The following is a 16,362-nucleotide window of genomic DNA, read 5'->3' on the forward strand; positions in this document are numbered from 1 at the left end:
TTTTCTTCCTGGTGGAATTTCACCTTCATAGCTGGAGTTCCAGAGATGATCTAAGTAGCATCCTTTCCAATAGTGAGTTAATGCCGAACAAGAAGAGACAGAGACAGACAATCTAACTCTGAGAAAAATTTCCAATGTGGTCTTTGGGTTGCTTGATCGTGTGGGGGGCGAATCATGAGCCATCAGGAAGGACTCAGCAACTCCTCCCAGATGACCCTGCCTTGTGTCAGGTTGGCACCAGGTAAAGATTTCTCTTCTCCTTTTGTTTTTCCCAGGAAAGAGTTCAGCTAAGACACCATTAGAGCCCAAGTTTATTTAGCAAAGCAAAAGAACTCAGAGTAATTACAAACTCCAGAAGTCTACTGAAGCAGGCTGGGCTGGAGGTGGGTGGCAGCCCTCTGTGCTCTGCATGGTGGATTTTTAAAAAGTGTATAAAGTTCTTAGCAATGCCATCCCCGGGGGCAAGTGTGTACATGATCATTGATGGGAATATTCCCTTCAGATGTGTGCTCTGATGGTGCCATTGTGATACTGAAATGACTGAGGTGACACCATCCTGTCCCAATGTGTCTGCCTGTTCACTTCTCAGCCTTCTACCTCCGACAGCCACATCCATGTTGGCTATACTTTTATAACTGTCTATGACCTTGACCATGGCTCAAACACAGTATGTAGTATTCGGAAGATATCGCTGAGCCGATGTTGCTAGGCAACTCTACATCTCTAATGTCCCCACCCTGAAACTTCTGTAATACTGGTTTTGTCTTTTAAAACGCTGTACCCCTGAGCACAGGCACTGCGGCGGTTTGAATATACTTGGCTCAGGGACTATGACTTCTAGGAGGTAAAGCTTCGTAGTAGTGGGTGTGGCCTTTTTGGAGGAAGTGTGTCACTGTGGGGGGTGGGCTTTGTGACCCTCCTCCTAGCTTCCTGAAAGACAGTCCTCTCCTGGCTGCCTTCAAATCAAGATGTAGAATTCTCGGGGCTGGGGATTTAGCTCAGTGGTAGAGCGCTTACCTAGGAAGCGCAAGGCCCTGGGTTCGGTCCCCAGCTCCGAAAAAAAAAAAAAAAAAAAAAAAGAAAAAGATGTAGAACTCTCAGCTTCTCTTCCAGTACTGTGTCTGCCTTCAGGCTGCCATGCTGCCAGCCATGATGTAAGTGGACTGAACCTCTGAAACTGTAAGCCAGTCCCCAAAAATGCCTTTATAAAAGTTACCTGCTTCTCTTCACAGCAATGAAACCCTAAGACAGGTGCCAAGAAACTTTATGGAGGCACAAGCCCATCTTGATCTGACCATCAGTAAAGGACTCAAAACTTTTAATTGGGTTAATCAGCGTGCTTGTCGGTAACTATCTCAGCGTGAATCATTTCATTACCAGGTGTTTTAGTCAGGTTTTTGTTACGATGATAAACACTATGCCCAATAGGAGCTTGGGAAGGAAAGGGTTTGTTGCAGGTTATTGTTTACAGTAAATCTTCTAAGGCAAGTCAGGTGAAGAACTCAGGGCAGGAACCTGGAGGCAGGATCTGAAGGAGAATCGATAGAAGGCTGCTTACTGGCTTGGTCCTCATAGCTTGTTCAGTTCGCTTTCTTATATAATCCAGGATCATCTTCTCAGGGGTGGTTCTGTGAGAGCTAGTAGTTTTCCACCAGCCTCAGACAGCCCCTCCCCTCCAGGAGGGAGTGCAGTAATCCTGTCTGGCAGTTCAGGGTTCACCTCTCCTCCAGAGGTAGGCGGGGCCCCAGTTAGCTGGAAATAAAAAAATTCCTCATGCCATTATAGCAGTCTCTGGTCTCACATCTCATTCACCAGAGTCTCTTGGGTTGAGTCTTACAGCACCACCCACAGTGGGGATCCTACCATATGGATTAGTAACCGAGAAAATGCCAGACAGGCTAGCTTACTAGCTAGTTTTATGGAGGTGTTTTCTTAATTCAGGTCCACTCCTCCCAGATGACCCTGCCTTGTGTCAGGTTGGCACCAGGTAAAGATTTCTCTTCTCCTTTTGTTTTTCCCAGGAAAGAGTTCAGCTAAGACACCATTAGAGCCCAAGTTTATTTAGCAAAGCAAAAGAACTCAGAGTAATTACAAACTCCAGAAGTCTACTGAAGCAGGCTGGGCTGGAGGTGGGTGGCAGCCCTCTGTGCTCTGCATGGTGGATTTTTAAAAAGTGTCTTTTGGTTCCCTCTCTCCTATGTCAATGTCAAGTTCCTCCTGCCTTGGGAAGCCAGCTTCATTTATCTACTCTGCTGAAATTGATGTCCCCACTGCTGGCCTTCCCTGCTCATCAGCATATTCATTGGTGGCAAGCAGGGTCACGGGAAAGTCCCCTGGTGTCTTACTTTCTTACATGGGCTGCCTCCTGCTCAGAGCTGCTTAGCTGCATGTTAACAGTTACAGGCTCGTTCTAAACGATCACTGCTGTTACCAATTGACTTTTAGTGCTGCTTTTCTCTGAAGGTTTTCCTAGGTAAATTGTTTCCTAAGAATTTTCATGAATGTCAGTTCTTTGCGTGTCTGTACATTGAAAGTCAATATTATCAAATATTAAAACTCATTATTCCTGGCAAGTAGGGGTTGAGAATTTATTTGAATTGTGATAATGTGTTCTTCAGTTTAAGTAATTCAATTTGAAGCGGAGTGATCAGAGCTTGTAGAAGTCTATTTTTAAAGAAATTTTGCATCTTCTTATAAATTAAATTCAATACTCTTACTCCTTTTATTTTCATGGACAGTTTGGCAAATTTTTAGAAAGGGGGACATCCAAAAGATGTATCTCTTTTTAAAGCTTAATTTCCCCCAAGCCTGGAAAGAAGAAATGCCAAGCAAACTAGAAAAAGGACGGCAGGCGGGAAGAGCTAAGTTACCTTAGTTTGCTTTTCTGTCACATAAACCGAAACCTTTCAAAGAAAAGCTCTTCTCTTCCAGTTATAGAGCTGAGAAGCCTAGCACCAAGGTGCCAGCATTGGCCCAGGGTCTGCTGGTGAGCATCGTGGCCTGGTGGAGGTGTCACATGACCAGAGTTCAGTTTACCCAGGATTTTGTGGGCGCTACTTAAACCACTGTCAGTCTTTTCCTTAAATCCCTTAACCCTGGGCTTTCTGGAGTCAGTCAAGGTCAAAGGCTTTAATTCATGCTCTACAGCCCAGAGTGATGGCTGGGAGGAGTTAGGCAAGAGAGCGGGGGCTTTGTAAACAGTTTTCCGTGGTCGTCTGCTGATGACCTCAGACACAGAGACCAACAAAGATCGCACAGACTCCTGGGTTAGAATCCAGCGCCCCTCAGCTGCCTGGTCTTCTTTCCACAGAACTCCCCTCATAGGATGGCACATCTGGGTCTGCGTACGTTTATATCTACGCAACGAAGAATCTGTAAGACTCACAGTGCTTTCAGAGCCCATGCTTTGTGCCACTGCTGCACGGGGAAGCAGGCAGCAGAGACAGGTCAGGCGCAGAGATCTGGTGTGGATGGTAAAGTAATCGAGGTACGATTCGCAGTCAGGAGTCATTGCACGTGCTTTCTCGTTTTAGTTCCTTTTGGCAGATCCATATATTGTCTGAATCACAGCTCTCAGAAAGCACTTTGTCCTGTGAGACGGAGGCACAGCTGTCCTTTTCAGTGTCACCAGTGATGTTTAATCTGAGGAGGAAGAGAATGGCCACCCTTAGTGTTTAGGATTTTCTATAATTATCCCAAGTTGGTCATCTTCTTCTCTAGACTTCAAATACTGTAGAACACACACACAGTTCTTAGGCACAGAAAGTTCTTTTTGTAGTGGGAAGCAGTTAATGCAGAGACTCACAACTGGTCATGATTCTGAGAATAAGTGATAGTTTAATGCTCAGCCCTAAGTGGGACATTATTACTTCATCACCCCTACCACCTGGCTCAGGGGACATCATGAGAAAGAGGGCAGGAGGACTGCCATGGAATTGTCTCCTGCTTGACAAGGTTAGTCACTCATGAACTCATTGCCACTATGATGACCTGCACAAGACCTGTACAAGATTGGGACTGGACAGTCAACATTACATCACAGGTAGAAAGGAGCTCTTGAGACCGCAGACTTCCTTAAGGATATGGGCAGTTAATAGTTGCTGGATGACAGATGTCCTTCAACAGAGGAATGGACTCAAAAAATGTGGTATTTCTACACAATGGAATACTACTCAGCTATTAAAAGCAATGACTTCATGAAATTCATAGGCAAATGAATGGAACTGGAAAATATCATCCTGAGTGAGGTAACCCAATCACAGAAAAACATACTTGGTATGCACTCATTGATAAGTGGATATTAGCCCAAAAGCTCGAATTACCCAAGATGCAATCCACAGACGACAGGAAGCTCAAGAAGAAGGATGACCAAAATGTGGATGCTCCCACTCCTTCTTAAAAGGGGGAAAAATATCTATAGGAGGGGATATGGATGCAAAGTTTAGAGTAGTGACTGAAGGAACAGCCATTCAGAGCCTGCCCCACATGTGGCCCATAAATATACAGCCACCAAAACTAGATAAGATTGATGAAGCTAGAAAATGCATGCTGAAAGGATCTGGATATAGATCTCTCCTGAGAGACACATCCAGAGCAGGTCCAATACAGAGGTCAATGCTACAGCAAACCACTGAACTGAGAACAGGACCCCCTTGGGGGGAATTAGAGGAAGTATTGAAAGAGTTGAAGGTGGAGTTGGGGATTTAGCTCAGTGGTAGAGCGCTTGCCTAGGAAGTGCAAGGCCCTGGGTTCGATCCCCAGCTCCGGGGGGAAAAAAAAAAAAAAAAAAAAAAGAGTTGAAGGAGCTTAAACCCCATAAGAACAACAATGCCAACCAACCAAAGCTTCCAGAAACTAAACCACTACTGAAAGTCTATACATGGACTGACCCAGGGCTCCAACTGAATATGTAGCAGAGAATAGCCTTGTTGGGGCACCAGTGGAAGGGGAAGCTCTTGGTCCTGCCAAGGTTGGACCCCCAGGGCAGGGGAATATGGGGAGGCAGTAAGGGGGATGATGGGGGGAATACCCATATGGGGAAGGGGGAGGGGGAGGGGGATGGAGAATTATGGACAGGAAACCGGGAAAGGGAATAACATTTGAAATGCAAGTAAAGAAATACATCTAGTAAAAAAGTGTATTTATAAAAAAATAGTTGCTGTGTGAGGATATGTCATTTTTTTCAGTGATATAGCCGTGATTCATTTGCCTATGCTCCCATGAGTAGCCCCCGATTCATTTTCAAGTTAGCAATCAGAATTAAACTCAAAGGATCACATGCACTGTTGTGTAACAATTTCTTCTGAACTGAAACATTCCATCCTGGAGGGAGACTTATTAAGATTTGGAAAAGTTTCTGGGTAGTGGTGGCTTTTAATTCCAGCACTTGGGAAGCAGAGGCAGGTGGATCTCTACAAATTCAAGGCCAGCCTGATCTATAGATCGAATTTCAGAACAGCCAGGGCTACACAGAAAAACCCTGTTTCGAAAAACAAAAACAACAAAATAATTACTAGTATTCCTACTACTCCAGGAGTAGTGGGAGTAGTAACAACAACAATAATAATCAGAAAGATCTAAAGGGAAGCTCCATAAAACTCAGTAAATAAACAATTCACAAGTCTTAACAGAAAGCTCCTGAAACTGAACAGAAATGGAAACAAACATAGGTTGTTGTAATGGCCCAGCCCAGTAATGGAGTGGTATGAGAAGTTTGAGTGCTTGAAGTCTGACTGCTTGGGGGAACACTCCAAGATAACATCACAAGAGTCTTGTGACTTGATTTCTTTTTTTTTTTTTTTCTTTATTTTCGGAGCTGAGGACCGAACCCAGGGCCTTGCGCTTCCTAGGCAAGCGCTCTACCACTGAGCTAAATCCCCAACCCCGTGACTTGATTTCTTTAAAACATGAAATGTTCTTAGAATGTGTTTTTGTTTTCCTCCAAATTCAGCAGAAAGGACTGGGTTTACTTCAGATTGTTTATTACTACTTACTATTGATAATTGATGTTTAAACTATCCTTTGTTTGCTTCTCTGGAAAAACACATTTGTCATGCTCAACTTGTCTTTGCTATTGTATACAGCTTGAACTCATGAACTTTCTTAACCCTCAGTATAAATTGTCTGCTGCTCTGAATAAAGTTGGTTATTGCTTGAGACTTTAGTCTGTCTCATTTACCAACTCCATTCTCCCAGGTCTTACTGCCTCTGGAGCCTTGATATACCAATAATTATGAATTCTGCTAAACTATGAAGCACCAGCTCTCCCATTACATTCATGGTTGTCATGACAATCTCACACAATAAGAAAATGAGACACCAAAGAGCAAATGGCTAATGACTGCTTTGTGGTCTATATACAGTTGTGGCTTATAAACTAAGTGTGCCCTAACTGGGCACGTATTGAAACCCAGGTGTCCAGCTGGTGATTCTACTCATAAGTGATTGGATCATGAGTGCACTGATTCTGCCAATGGATTAACTCACTGATGAGTTGCCTGCTGTATGAAGTGAGCCTCACAGGAAAAGGCCAGGCCTTTGAAAGGCCTTTCTCTCTGCTCCTGTCCACCGTGAGGTGAGCAACGTGGCTTGTCTTTGCCCTTCAACAGCATTGTCACAGGAGTCAAAGCAATGGAGCAGCAGACTACAGATTGAGACCTCTCAAATTAAAAAAAAAAAAAAGATACCCAATCACCTTTCCATTCTTGCTCATCTCAGGTATCTTATAACAGTGACAAAAAGCTGATTGATAAGCAATTTTATTATATCATCTACAACAACTGTTAATATGTAGATAGTTTCTCTCAGATGTCAGAGATCCATACTGATATTTATTGTACTTTTTCTTTCATACTCTCTCTATACTAGTTGGAACCTGACAAATTGATCTGAAGACAACCTGTACAATATTTTCACCAAAATTAGAAATGTGCTGCTTAAGATATTCCATGTAAAGTATAGAAAAGTACAAGAAAGATAAAAGAAAGAAGCAATTATATATGTTGCTGGGTTTCTAAGTAGCCATTTTCCAAAGGAGTTAATCTTGTCTCTGGTTTTAAAACTCCATTGCATCTATGCACACATACATATATACATACATATGTACATTCATACATACATACATACACACATACATGCATACACACATACATTCATACATACATACATTCATACATACATACACACATACATACATACATGCATACATACACACGCACAAGGCAGCCCTGATGGGGAATGAACACCACAGTCAGGCTACAGCATTAGGGAGTCTCTGCTCCAGTTGTTGGGGGCCCACATGGAGTTGGGTCCACACTTAGCTGTATGAGTGCCAGGGTCTCATTTCAGCCCCGTGTGTTCTTCAGCTGGTGGCTCAGTTTCTGTAAGCTCCCAGAACACCTGCTTTCTATACGTAAATGTTAGTCACTTCCTCATCTGCCCAAAAAGATGATTTTATATATATATATACATATATATATACATATATATGTATATATATATATTCCACATATATATTACACACACACACACACACACACACACACACACACACACACACATATATATATGGGAGTAGTCCTGCTGCTTGCTGATTGGTTCCTGAGTAGCTCTGAAGCCCCTCCCACTATACCAATTAACCTTTTTTTTTTTTGCTAAGGAGAAGACTTTGAATAGGAAAAGAGCTGGAGGCTGGTGCTGGAGGGGGAATGGGAGCAGAGCAGGGAGACAGAGCAGAGAGCACCGATGGAGGCACAGGCAGGGAGGCAGGTGGAGGAGATGGCTAACTGAGGGACTGCCCCAGCAAAAAGGCTAGCAGGCTTATACTGCACAGACTCTCCATGTCTTTATTATTAAATCCCAAGGGGGAACCCCCAAAGCCCCTGCAACAGAAATAAATATTCAAATTAGCTCTTCTAGTACTCACGCATCAGAATTTAAAGTCGAGCCGTTTATCCACTTCCACTTCTCGTCTGACAATGTGTAACTTAATCCAATCCAGAATGAGCTGCTTATTCTCTTTGTCAAGTTCCGTAGGAATCTCTACAATCAAAATAGAGCAGAGAACTTAACCCTGAGTCTGTATTGGTGACTCATACTCTACCAGCCTCCTGAAACCTAGTTCAGGGGTCACCTGTATCTGTCCTGAGTCCTCGACATAGTTAATTCTTCCCCCTTTGTGAAATCTGTGCCCCATATTGATGATCCGGAGGGCACACGCCTTACATATGCAGTTATTGGCTCACGTGTCCTATTAGTCTCTCAGACTGTGAGCTTCCATAATGTGAAGTCTCCACTTCCTTTGTGTAGAAAATCTGTTAAGTCCAGAGACACTGGTGTAGCTTAAAGAACATGTAAATGTCTCTAGTTTATTGAACAACCTACCAGTTCTTCTTGGTCTTGAACGAGCAGCAACGTGGCTCCTTTTCCACCACAGTCAGCTAGACTTCCCTTCCAAGTGATGGAAGTTTGAGAAACATGAAAGCATTTATCTTGGTGTGAATGCCAGTCTTTTGGGCACTTTAACTTAGCTGGACTATCTGGAGAGAGAGGAAGACATGGTGTATTACACCCTCTTCTTGCTGCACCACAGCCAGTTACACAGGGCAGTTTTTACTAACACACGCTTTTATTAACATTTGCAGAAAACAAGATTACTGTTATGACATCAAATAAATATAAATAACAAAGACTTTATTTTTGTCTCTATTAATTCAGATGAAGTTAAATATCTGAAATTTTTATTGAAACAGTCAGGTATTTCTTGTGGTGTTTGAGTAAGAATGGCCCCCTAGGCTCATACATTGGAATGCTTACTCATCGAGGGGTGGCCTCATTGGAGGAACTGTGTCATGGAGGGGGTTGTGGGGGGCTTTGAGATCTCAAAAGCCCAAACCAGATTCAGTGTCCTCTCTTCCTGCTTCCTGCAGATCCAGATAAGAGCTCTCAGCTACTTCTCTAGGACCATGTCTGCCTGTGTGCCGCCATGCTCCCCACCACGCATGGACTAAACTTCAGAAAGTGTGAGCAAAGCCCAGTTAAATGCTGTTTTTTATAAGAGTTGCTCTGGCCATGTCTCTCCACAGCAATAGAACACTGAGTCTACAGCATTTCTCTAAAGCATATTACTTTTTTGGTATGTGTGCGTGAGTGAGTGAGTGAGTGTGTGTGTGTGTGTGTGGTGTGTGTGTGGTTTATGTGCATGTGTGTGCAAGTACACATGCCTGTGTACATGCGGAGGCCAGAGAAGAATGTAAGGTCTCCCCTCTCTTCCTCTTTACTTAATCTTTAGAAGTAGATCTTTCCTTCAACATGAAGCTAATGTTTTTTTCTACAAAGCTGAAAACCAGCAGGCCTCAGTGACTATCCTGTCGCCACTCCCCCCCCCCCCCCCCCCCCCCGCACTGTTGGGTTGTTTATTAAATGGGTTCTGGGGTTGTAATTATGGTCTTCACACTTGCACACAAACACTCTTAACCTCTGAGCTGTCTCTTAAGCCCCGTATTTTACGTTTTAGCCTGATTATCTGTCTATCAGTGACCAAGTGTGCTAGCAGCCTGAGGAAGCATGGTCAGGTAGCTAAGATGCTAGATCTCAAGGTCACGTACTTCAGTGAAGTTTTCAGCAACAACATCTACCAGTCGCGTGACTTTTGACAAGTTCTTCCCTTTCTCATGCTTCAATTTTCTCAAATGTAAAACCCACAATGATGTGAGCTTTGACCAAAGGTGTTTTGATAGGGATCAAATATCAGGGTGTCAAAATTACCTGTTGTTTTTGTCCTGTTCTCTTGAACATCCGCAGGGCTGTTTTGTATCAATGGTTTTTGTAATAATGTTAGCACTGGTAATAAGAAAACATAGGAAGAAGATGAAACGTTGTTAAACTAGAATTAATATTGTATCTATCACTCCCGGGTGGGGGGGAAGTGAAGCTATCTTAACAAGCTTGAATATGGACAGGAGAGGATGCATTAGCAACATGTTAACAAAGAACTGGGCAGAGATAGCAGGAAGAGAGAACAAGAAAACAGATCACTTGGGCTCACAGGGCTGTTAGGCTACAGGTTATCTCAGGGCATTGCTGAGACTGTCACACTGCTCTCACTTCTCCTCTGGCAGTGTACTCACACCCACACCGTCTGTGAGCGTATTCACACCCACACCGAGCAAAAGGTTGCTGACGACCTTCTGGAGTTCAGTAGACTCCTGATAAACTCATACTCAGGCATTGTGGCTTTCATTGTTATTGTCACCTTGTCACATGTGTGACCTTTTGCAGGGTTCCAGGTACACATGTATCACCTCGTAATGATTCTCAGAACAAGTAAGAAAAGGAATGTGAGAGGCGAGATTGTCTTGTAACTGCTCGCCATTGATCTTTCCCTAGGCTCAAGGCGGCCAGATCATGTGAAGAAGCCGAAATACTTATGGTGGAAATAGAGAAAGAATTCTGTCTCACTTACCTAAGACACCGAGTCCAATCACACTCAGGACAAGAAGGATGAGGCAAGCACAGCCGAGTTTCAGAGCCAATCGATGCCAGCGCGGGCACTGGCAGGTGTCTGAGAAGTTAAAGAAAATACACTTTTAATCTAGTTGAGTGCATTTGGAATGGAAGTCAGAGGTGATTAACATGGATAGTTGGATTCAAGTCAAGGGTGGGGTTGCAGAAAGGAACCTTTTCTCAGCTAGCTTACTGTAGAGTTCCACAAGACGAGTTGGGTCAAACAGTGCTTTCTCTGATAACATAGGACTACTTGACTTCTCGTGCATGTTTCATGTGAAAGGGGCGGTAGGAGGGATGAACTGGTCGACGAGGAGGATGTTTTGAAAATTGCTGAGTGAGTGCTTTACAAAAATAAAGTATAAGTTCTGTATGGAAAGGAGCCAGCATTTTCCCCAAGAAGGAAGATCTCATTTATAGAAGGGACGCACACACAGACACAGACACAGACACAGACACAGACACACACACACACACACACACACACACACACACAGAGGCATACACACAGACACACAGACACAGACACACACAGGTACACACACAGGCATACACACAGACACAGACACACAGACACAGACACACAGACACACACACATAGGCACACACATAGGCACACACATAGGCACACACAGGCATACACACAGACACAGAGAGAGAGAGAGAGAGAGAGAGAAAGAGAGAGAGAGAGAGAGAGGGAGGGAGGGAGGGAGATGAGGGGGCGATGGGGAGGGAGAGAGAGAGCACTCAGTTTTGTGCTAAGCACCACCTTTGGTGCTGGTGATGGATAGAAATTCTGTTATTTAAGTGGGGCCCCCTTCACTGGTATTGAGGATGAGCTTCTCTAACTTGGAGCAAAGCTCAGGCATGTATGTTGCTTTGTTTGTTTGTTCTGGACGGGGTTTCAGGGTGTAGCCCTGCTGGTCTGGGACTCTAAGCAGACCCGGGTGGTCTTAGCCACCACAGTGTTTTCAGTGTTTTAACTACAGCAGTCACTTGTCACACTGGCCGAGCTCTCACACTCTTAGCGGAAGGCTGAGCTGTGGATAGAAGCAAACTCTATTTATATTCCTCCACACACAAACACAGCTTTCTATCTTAACTATAACGTTTACAGCTCAGTATGTAGTAGCAAAATCTGTTTTGTTTTCCCCCTTTCCTTTCCTTAGAGGTTTCCACCTTCTCATGTAAAGGGAGAGCCCCATGGCTTCTCTTCAATACAACAGGGTTGCTAGCATTTACAGCACTCACAGTTTGAGGCTTACTACTCAGTAAAATGAGGGTTATTTGGGCCACAAACCTGGGTGACTGGCAGGTGGTGAGGAGGCAGGGACTCACGTCTTGACCAAGATTGTGTGAAATCTCATCGTGCTGTTCAAAACGATGTCCAGCTTAAAACACAGAGTTGCTTATTCTGGAATTTTCTATTTAATATTTATCAACTAGTTCTTGACTACAAGCTGTGAAAGTGCAGAAATTGAAGTGGCAGGTGAAGGGGGTGCTGTGGTAATATAACACATGCTGACATCGACAACGCTAGGCTGGTGAGCGACTGGGGCCTTCTCTTGGTGACCATATCAATTACCGTACAATGAATGCCTCACGTTTATCAGAAGTTGAGATACAACAGGTTATGAAATATGTTCATGAAGTCTCATGATTTGGTCAATTTATTGTGATTTTAGACAACTTTGAGAACATGAGTGTCAGGTGGAAAATAGTAACAGTAGTTTAATTTATGAAAATACTACGGAGAAATACTAGCTAGCTCCTATACCTGAACTGTTATAATTCCCCATTTCTCACATTTGGCCTCTAGCATTTACATTTTACAATGGCTTTATGAATTCTAAGAATGCTTTCCTAGTTGACCTTTTGCTGAACTTTGATCCCTTTTTGTTCAGGTTGGTTAAGAGTGGCCTTGAACTCCTGCCTCCATCTCTCTGGTATCATAGGTACGAACCACATACCTAGCTAAAGTTCTTACTTCTGTGTAGCACTATTTGATTTATGATTTATATATATATATATATATATATATATATATATATACATATATATATATATGGTCTATTTTGTATTTTTATAAAGTGGATACATATGTTTTGAGTTACATGCTAAATAAAAAAAAAAATAAGATGGGCTATTGCATGGTCTTTTACTAGCACTGTAGTTTCCAGAATTGCCGTATATCCATCTCTACATCTCTACTTTCTCTCCGTATATATTGTTTACATTATCCATTGCAATTGAATTGCATGACCCAGACTGAAGACAAACACCAGTTGTCTCTACTTTCCAGACCAGAATTGAGACATGACACCCACTAACGCAAGTCAGTTCCTTTTAAAATGTTCCTCTGGAGAAAGGATAAAAAGAAAGGATGGAGAGGGAGAGAAGGGGGGAAAATGTTCCAGAAGAGACAAAAGACAGTCTAACTTATGCTTTAGCGGTATCTGTAGACCCATCAAACTACAGACTGAAGACAGTTACATACGAAAGGCTGCATTTGTGTGGAACGCACACGCCCTTTCTCCATCAGTACTCTCTGGACAAATACATCATGGCAGCTGTTTCTGTGGCTTTGAAAGGATCCTAGGTGCTGTGAGCTAGCTTCGGAAGCACACAGCAGCATGCACAGCAGGTTACTTGTAACCACTACATTTTATATAAGAGACCAGCATATATGCAGTCAACAGTGAGCATTGTTGGTAAGAGGTGATACGGGACAGTCATGGTTGGAAGCAGTCACTGTGTTAGGTTTGAGGGTGTGGCCAAGTGGGTCACCAGTGCTGCTCTGTCCTGGACAAGAGGACACCAGAGGAGCCCCACAGGCCCAAGGCCCATAATATTTTTATAAGCCAAGAGTGTTCTTATTTATACAATGTGAACAGTATCTACTACAGAATGTTCTAGAGAGTGCTGCACGCAGTAGTCATTCTAAATCCCCGAGCATAGCATCTGGCCTGTGGTAATGCTAACAAATACCATTTTTATATTTTCTTCTAAAAAGCGAGAGTTTTGGTTTTGTTTTAACTAAAGGCAAAAAAGTCATTTGAATTAATTTTTTTTTATACATTCATGACAAAATTTAAAGAACTCCCGTCCTCAGAGTTGGGCTCCCTGTACTATCTTGTTCTACTATTGAAGTGACATACCGAAGAAGCTGTGTGAGCACTGGGTATGTGGAAGTGCTGCCACCGAGCTCTTCGGTATTACACAATGCTAAGTCATCCCCATTGTTCCAAGCATTTCAATGGCTTCCCCCTCAACATCTACACCTACAAAATATGCTCCAGATCCCTTTCTGCCTGTCACCATGCCTCCTGACTTGCTCTCCACAGCACAGCACGAGCGTGCATGCTCCCCTGTGTCACAGGCTTGTTCTCCCTTTGTATCTGCCGGTCCAGCTTCCTAGCAGACTCATCTCTCAGACACTCAGCCTTGGTTCCCTGCATCTTTCGGGGCAGGACTCCAGCATCGCCTCTCTGGAAGGCCTGCCTCGATTACTTGTTTGACACAATGCTGTCTCTCTAGACAAAACTCTGAAGTTCCACTTAAATGCTTCTCTTGTCATTTGACACCACACAGTTGTTGATGTGAGTGTTTAGAATCTACAGGAAGAAAGATGCTTTCCTCTTTCTTCATGCCTACTTCCCCGGCGTCTAGAGCAGTGTTTGTTTTAGAGCAATTGGCTATTTCCGAATGAATGAGCGAACTCCAGAGGCATTCGTACATTTTTTTACCTGGTGTACCATCAAAACAGACCTTTGGCCATTTAACCACAAACAAACTAGGTCACTGCCCATGTCCCCCTTTCCTGTTCTCTTTGCTGGCAGATCTAATCATGGTGCTTTGAATTTACCACGGTTTGAGTCCTTTAGCTAACCGGTCCTGGTGGTTTCACAGTTATTAAGCTACTGGGTCAGTATTTTCTCTTCAGACATTGTGCTCTGTTTTTATTCTACTATTATTTGGGTTTTCGTTTTTCCCTTTCAGGTTCATTTTCAGATTAGTAACATTTTAAATAATGATAACTTGCTTTTAGACTTTTAAAAAAGACTTTCTAGATACTTTCTTCTCGTTTTCTTATGTTTTTGGTTGTGAGCCTAGCCTTTAATGGCTGAGTCACCTCTCCAGCCCTCTAGTGTTTTGGATTTGGGATCATGAACAGTAGGATTTGAGGGGAGCATTGTTATCTTTCTCCATATTTGTTTTCTTACACCCTTTGAAACAAGGCTTTTTCTCCCCTTTTCCTAGGTAGGATGGGAAAAGAAGACTTGCTTTTCACTCCCACAAAAAATATCAGGAACCACGAGCTCCCCATGTGGCTGTCAAACCAGCCCCTCCTTCCACTTTCCACTGACCCTCGTGTAAACATTCCAATAAAACGCATTTGGTGACTCCGAGTCTTTCTCCCTGATTCAAACCTTTGACAATTTAATAGTTTCTAACAAGAGTCACTAACGTTGGAAATTCACATGTCACAAAACATGGAGGACAGCAAACTGGAAAACAGCTGCATTAAGACCCGTGTTCAGTTAGACAGCAGCCTGGAATTCTGTTATTGTGATTATTTTCTACACTTGCTGCCTGAGCTTCCGGTCTCTTACACCAGCCATCCTTACGTCATGTACTTCACCTCTCGCCAGACTCCCACATTTCTTTTGGTAGGATTACAAAATCCTCTGGTGGATAAGAATGCTACTTTTGGCCAGCATTGAGATATTAATTCCAGACTGGCTCTGGTACCTTGTGGTTCATCCATTTAAGGCTGTTTCACTTTGCAAGACAGAAGGAGCCAGCTTTTTAAAAAATTAAATAAACGTGTGTGTGTGTGTGTGTGTGTGTGTGTGTGTGTGTGTGTGTATCACCAGCTTTTAATTTAGTTCAACCTTTGGTTTTGACTATGAGTTTCTCCCCGAGGACTGTCCACCTTTGGGGAGACATTGTCTACACACTGCACTGTGAAGGGACAGCTGGGGTTGCCGCTGAGGTAGAATTGGTTCACAGTGTTCTTGTTGCATAGATGCATTTGCAATTAGCAATCGAATGCAGAAAGTGTCTCTTAAAACACCCCTTTGCTCTCGTGAGTCAAATATACTTTCTTAGGATTTTTGGCAAAGGCTGACTAGGAGAAGTGGCGTTCAGATTTCTTTCTGACTACACGAGTGAAATGGAATGTATGGCCTTTCTAGAACTGTGGTTTTTCTGCAGGCAGAATGCCTACACTATTTGACACTAACATACACCTGCTGGTCACCTTTAACACAATGAGTAACACCCGTAGGTTTTAGAGGAAAATCTTAACTCTGGAAGATAATTCAAATGCCAGAAGAGGCAAGCTGCTTACCTGGGGAAAGAGATGGAGGTGGCTCGCGCTTGGGCTCTCCGGTCCTGGCTAGGTGTAAGTCCGCATAGACCACTGCCGTGTCCATCGTAGATGGAGGGACTTGACACTGGACTTGTGCACAGGGACAAACTCCAAGTCCTGTGAGGCGAAATGAGCGAAAAAGGAAGTCCGCTGCGTATGCTCTGCTCTGTGTGTCCACACCCACCCACACTGGTAATTGAGGGTTTCTCCATAGTTGTTGACCTTGGGGTGTCCTGCTCACACAAGCTTACTTTTTTTTTTTTTTTAAGGCAAGAACATACAGAACATAGGGTTTGGTTTCTCAACAAGTTTCTGGAAAGGTCTTTCTTGTTCTTATTTTTCCAACCATCCCTTATGAGTTCTCCTCTCAGATCTCCAAAGAAATATTCATCTTTAGTTCAAATTTACCTTAGCTCTCAGCCCCCAGGGATTAAGACTTATGACATTTTACGCTATGTTATGAAAAATGAGGATTAGGACATAAA

The 16,362-nt window shown here is 43.3% G+C and overlaps 1 protein-coding gene and 1 long non-coding RNA gene across 2 annotated transcripts; one reads left to right on the plus strand and one right to left on the minus strand.

The window, feature by feature from the left end:
* Nucleotides 1-949: 949 nt before the first annotated feature.
* On the plus strand, nt 950-10,475 carry LOC147995082 (uncharacterized). Its single transcript, XR_015687034.1, has 4 exons — nt 950-1,154; nt 3,311-3,487; nt 8,928-9,020; nt 10,387-10,475. It is a non-coding gene; the product is annotated as an uncharacterized LOC147995082 (long non-coding RNA).
* On the minus strand, nt 2,699-15,973 carry Klrb1b (killer cell lectin-like receptor subfamily B member 1B). The gene is made up of 6 exons (NM_173292.3): nt 15,857-15,973; nt 10,463-10,561; nt 9,766-9,840; nt 8,383-8,537; nt 7,925-8,040; nt 2,699-3,642 (listed from the first exon to the last, which is right to left on the minus strand). Exons 1-6 carry the CDS (start codon nt 15,939-15,941, stop codon nt 3,501-3,503), a joined length of 672 nt encoding a protein of 223 aa, NP_775414.2. The 5' UTR covers nt 15,942-15,973; the 3' UTR covers nt 2,699-3,500.
* Between the last annotated feature and the right edge of the window lie 389 nt (nt 15,974-16,362).

The sequence above is a fragment of the Rattus norvegicus genome, chromosome 4 (genome assembly GCF_021556685.1).
Source record: "Rattus norvegicus strain SHRSP/BbbUtx chromosome 4, alternate assembly SHRSP_T2T, whole genome shotgun sequence".
NCBI classification, from domain to species: Eukaryota; Metazoa; Chordata; class Mammalia; order Rodentia; family Muridae; genus Rattus; species Rattus norvegicus.